We start from the raw sequence: 4,006 nt of genomic DNA, 5'->3' as shown, positions 1-4,006 counted from the left end.
AAACAAAAAAAAAAAAGTTGGCAGGAAGAAGTCTGTTTGGTTTTTAAGTACTGAAGTATCCAAAAACATTCTTAGGCCACTGAACACTGAATGTTGTTGTTTTTCCATGTTCACAGGCAGACATGCATGGCGTACTGACTTTCGTTCTCATTCCCAGCGCGCAGATCAAACCACCTCCTATTAAAGAGACTGTGGTGAGGCCTTCAGTCAGAACTAAATTAATTACTGCTTGAGTAAAGCAATGCATAAATAAAACTTATCAGTGATTAAACCTTAAACCACTTAAAAGTGATTAAATGTCCCTGTATTCACCCAGATGCATGTGAAGGCACATTTTGACTACGACCCCTCAGATGACCCCTACGTTCCATGTCGAGAGCTCGGCCTGTGCTTTCAGAAGGGAGATATCCTCCACATAATCAGTCAAGATGACCCCAACTGGTGGCAGGCCTACAGAGACGGGGATGAAGACAACCAGCCTCTTGCTGGCCTGGTCCCTGGTACTGTATCTCACATGCTATTCTGTGGATCCAGATTCTTCTTTAAATATTTCTTCCTAGTTTTTTTGGCATTGACTTTCACACATACATGTCTTTTTCTCATTGATTGTCCAGGCAAAAGTTTCCAGCAGCAGAGAGAGGCAATGAAGCAAACCATAGAGGAGGATAAAGAGCCTGAGAAATCAGGTTAGGGTCGCAGAGCTCATGCACACTCTTAAATGCATGTGCGCACAACTCTAAATTCTCATCTTCTCTTGACAGGAAAACTTTGGTGTGCAAAAAAGAACAAGAAGAAGCGAAAGAAGATGCAATACAATGCTAATAAAAATGATGGTGAATCTTTTCAGACTGTTGTTGTTGTTGAGTTCTACAGTAGTTTGTTGTAGTTTCTCCATCTCATCCATTTCCTATTGTTCTGCAGACTTTGAAAACGAGGAGATTCTTACATATGAAGAGATGGCACTATATCACCAGCCAGCCAATCGCAAGCGGCCCATTGCTCTCATCGGCCCACCAAACTGTGGTCAAAATGAGCTCCGACAAAGACTCCTCTCCAGTGAGCCGGACAGGTTTGCTGGTGCTGTTCCTCGTAAGTATCAGAAAACATACTTGTTTTTCAGCTTGTGTTACTATGTAATGTCCTGAGCTGCAAACTCTCTTTGCCACAGACACCACACGAAGCCGTCGTGATAACGAGGTGAATAGCCGCGATTATCACTTTGTGTCCCGTCAGGCCTTTGAGATGGACTCTGCAGCAGGGAAGTTCATAGAGTCTGGAGAGTTTGAAAAGAACCTCTACGGCACCAGCACAGACTCAGTCCGACAAGTCATCAACACGGGCAAAATCTGCCTCCTCTGTGTACACACTCAGGTGAGATGGACCACTTTACTGCAGAGTTTAGCTGCAGCACACCTGCCTGGAAGCTTCTAGTGATCTTTAAGACCTTGATTATCTGGTTCAGGTGTATTTAATTAGGTTTGGAGCTAAACTCTGCTGGAAGCTGGCCCTCCAGGAGCAGAATTGGACACCTCTGCCTTAGCATTTTAGCGGCAAATTTTGAAAACCAAGTACTACATGCTTGTTGGATTGTTATTATTCACTATTTCTTCTACCTTTTTAGTCTTTGAAGGTATTGCGCAGCTCAGACCTCAAGCCCTACATTATCTTCATTGCTCCTCCATCCCAGGAGCGATTGAGAGCCCTCTTAGCAAAAGACAACAAAAACCCAAAGGTAAACATCGGCCCTGAAAGATCAACTCTCAGGAGCCATTCACAAAGAATGTTTTTCGCATTCCACTGTGCTGATTTCCATTGTTTTTCTATGTAAGCATTAGAGCTGTGACGATAAATCGATGCAAAATCGATTCGTGAATCGATTCTGAGATCTTCCGAATTCATCGCGATTCTCTCTGGAATCGATTCTGAGCATAGATTTTAACAGCAGATGGCACTCTAATCTACTTTTTATCCGCACACTCAAATGCTCATGAAGAAGAGTGCCTGTGCGTACGGCTGAGTCCTGAGACCTCAGCTCAGAATGCTTTTATGACATGAGATTACTGTGAACACAGCCCATTGTGAACACCCTTGTAATTCACTTCCACAACCATTTCGAATTTTAGGAATAATTATTTTAGGTTCAAGTGTGTGCAAGGATTTGGAAACAAGCAGAGTACGGCTGTTTCTAAAGCATGCAGTGCCATCTTCTGTTCAAAACTAAGCTCAGAATCGACTCGAGAAAGAATTGCGATGCATTCTGAAAATCTCAGAATCGATGCTGAATCATTTCTCAATTTGCGATGCATCGATTTATTTTCCCAGCCCTAGTAAACATGCACTAGACAAACGTCTTACACCTGTGTGCCTGAGTCTCAAGCCTGTGCATGAAATAGCACTCAAACTTTTAACCCTTGTGCTGTGCTGAAAATCTTTTAATTAATTAGTTTCCAGTAAAAAAAGGCCAGCCTTTTAAAATTTTTGGATTCAATCTGTTTGTAAACTTCTTTCTGTTGTGGTCGAACGCCTCGTTGATCTGAGCTTATGCACCTCAGTTTTTGAGTAAAAAAAGCATTATTTGGGGGCAATGTTCACTCAAAAACTGAGATGAATATGCTCATATTAATGAGTCCTACGAATAATCAGTAAGTTTTAGTCCACTGCAATAAGATTTAACTAGCATTTTAGGAAAAAGAAAATCATCTCTGGGTCAAAATGACCAGAACACAACATGAGGATTAAAGAACACATCTCGAGCCCTTTCATTTTTTTTTTCCATTCCCCTGCCTTCTATCTCTGTGTGAACTGGCCCTTTGGACTACTACTCCCATTTTCATTGTTTCCCTTTTGGGTTTTTTTCCCTGTTTTTTCAGCCCGAGGAGCTGAGAGACATCATCGAGAAGGCCCGTGAGATGGAACAGAACTACGGCCACTTGTTTGACGCCGCCATCGTGAACACCGACCTGGACAAGGCCTACCAGGAGCTGCTGCGTCTCATCAATAAATTAGACACTGAACCTCAGTGGGTCCCCTCATCCTGGCTACGCTGAGATGAAGCCCACTCACAGTGACCCCTCCACAGACGGGTGTAAATGAAGAGCAGACTGTTTGTGAATCGCACACTCTCGGGTTCCATAGAGTTGACTGAAAGCCGCCGTTTTTACACTACAGGATACAACACTAGATAAGGACACTACTACGCCCCCTCAGACCTCGCCAGAAGTGTCTGTCTGCACTGCGCTGTCAGCAGGCTGAGGGAATGAGAGTTTTTATGTCAGAATTTGTTTGATCATGGTGTGTTTCAATTAATATTGTCGTTATTTAAAATGCAGTAAATCATTAAACATTTCTTTGTCCTACATAGACCCGTTGTTATAAAACTGCAGTGTAGATTTTTTACATTTTTGAGCCAAATCTCAAAATTGTCCTATGGTGTTACTGTCTCAAACATGGTTCAGTAAATTACAACTTTTATAAATTAAAAAGAAAAACAAAAATGTTTTTAAAAATGTTTCTTATTTTAGTAAATGGCAATAATTTTTTTCATCCATAAATTTCTGAAAGTGTAGGAACTTATACATTTTGTCTCTGAAAAGCATGTCCTATGGTGTGACACCATAACCTGATTTTATATCAGCCAATTCCAGGAAAAAAGTAAATTAGTTGAAGGAACTCATTCATGATTATGTTACTGAAGCCCATCACATGTGCACATGGTCAATTTTTGTCTCAAAATTGTTCAAATATTTAACTTTTTTGGAACCACTATAAAAGCGTTACGTTTTGTTGTCCTTTGGTGTGACACCCTTAAATTATATATTTTAATTAAAAACTGCATGTTAAACTACATAATCATGGAAAATTATGCAAATGTGTCTTGCTAACTGCTAATGACAGAATAGCTTGGAATAGCAAGGTCATTAATTGACAGAAAAAGGCTGAAACGTCCTGTGGTGTGACAGAAAATGTCCTCTGGTGTGACGCCTGTACTGTCACACCACAGGACAAA

The 4,006-nt window shown here is 41.1% G+C and overlaps 1 protein-coding gene across 1 annotated transcript in view; it reads left to right on the top strand.

Annotated features, from left to right (window-relative positions):
* LOC107563907 (MAGUK p55 subfamily member 5-A) overlaps window positions 1-3,293 on the top strand; it is a gene marked incomplete at its 5' end in the record, with an annotated part of 14,022 nt that extends 10,729 nt beyond the window's left edge. Inside the window, 8 exons of the mRNA XM_016248887.1 lie at window positions 117-194; window positions 317-500; window positions 615-686; window positions 762-833; window positions 922-1,089; window positions 1,169-1,371; window positions 1,622-1,732; window positions 2,871-3,293. Coding sequence (XP_016104373.1) covers window positions 117-194; window positions 317-500; window positions 615-686; window positions 762-833; window positions 922-1,089; window positions 1,169-1,371; window positions 1,622-1,732; window positions 2,871-3,047 — 1,065 coding nt within the window. The remainder of the gene's footprint in view (window positions 1-116; window positions 195-316; window positions 501-614; window positions 687-761; window positions 834-921; window positions 1,090-1,168; window positions 1,372-1,621; window positions 1,733-2,870) is intronic.
* Between the last annotated feature and the right edge of the window lie 713 nt (window positions 3,294-4,006).

Source organism: Sinocyclocheilus grahami, unplaced genomic scaffold, assembly GCF_001515645.1.
Source record: "Sinocyclocheilus grahami isolate Dianchi unplaced genomic scaffold, SAMN03320097.WGS_v1.1 scaffold896.1, whole genome shotgun sequence".
In the NCBI taxonomy this organism is placed as follows: domain Eukaryota; kingdom Metazoa; phylum Chordata; class Actinopteri; order Cypriniformes; family Cyprinidae; genus Sinocyclocheilus; species Sinocyclocheilus grahami.
Note: the sequence above shows the minus strand (reverse complement) of the source record. Positions and strands in the feature narration are given on the sequence as shown.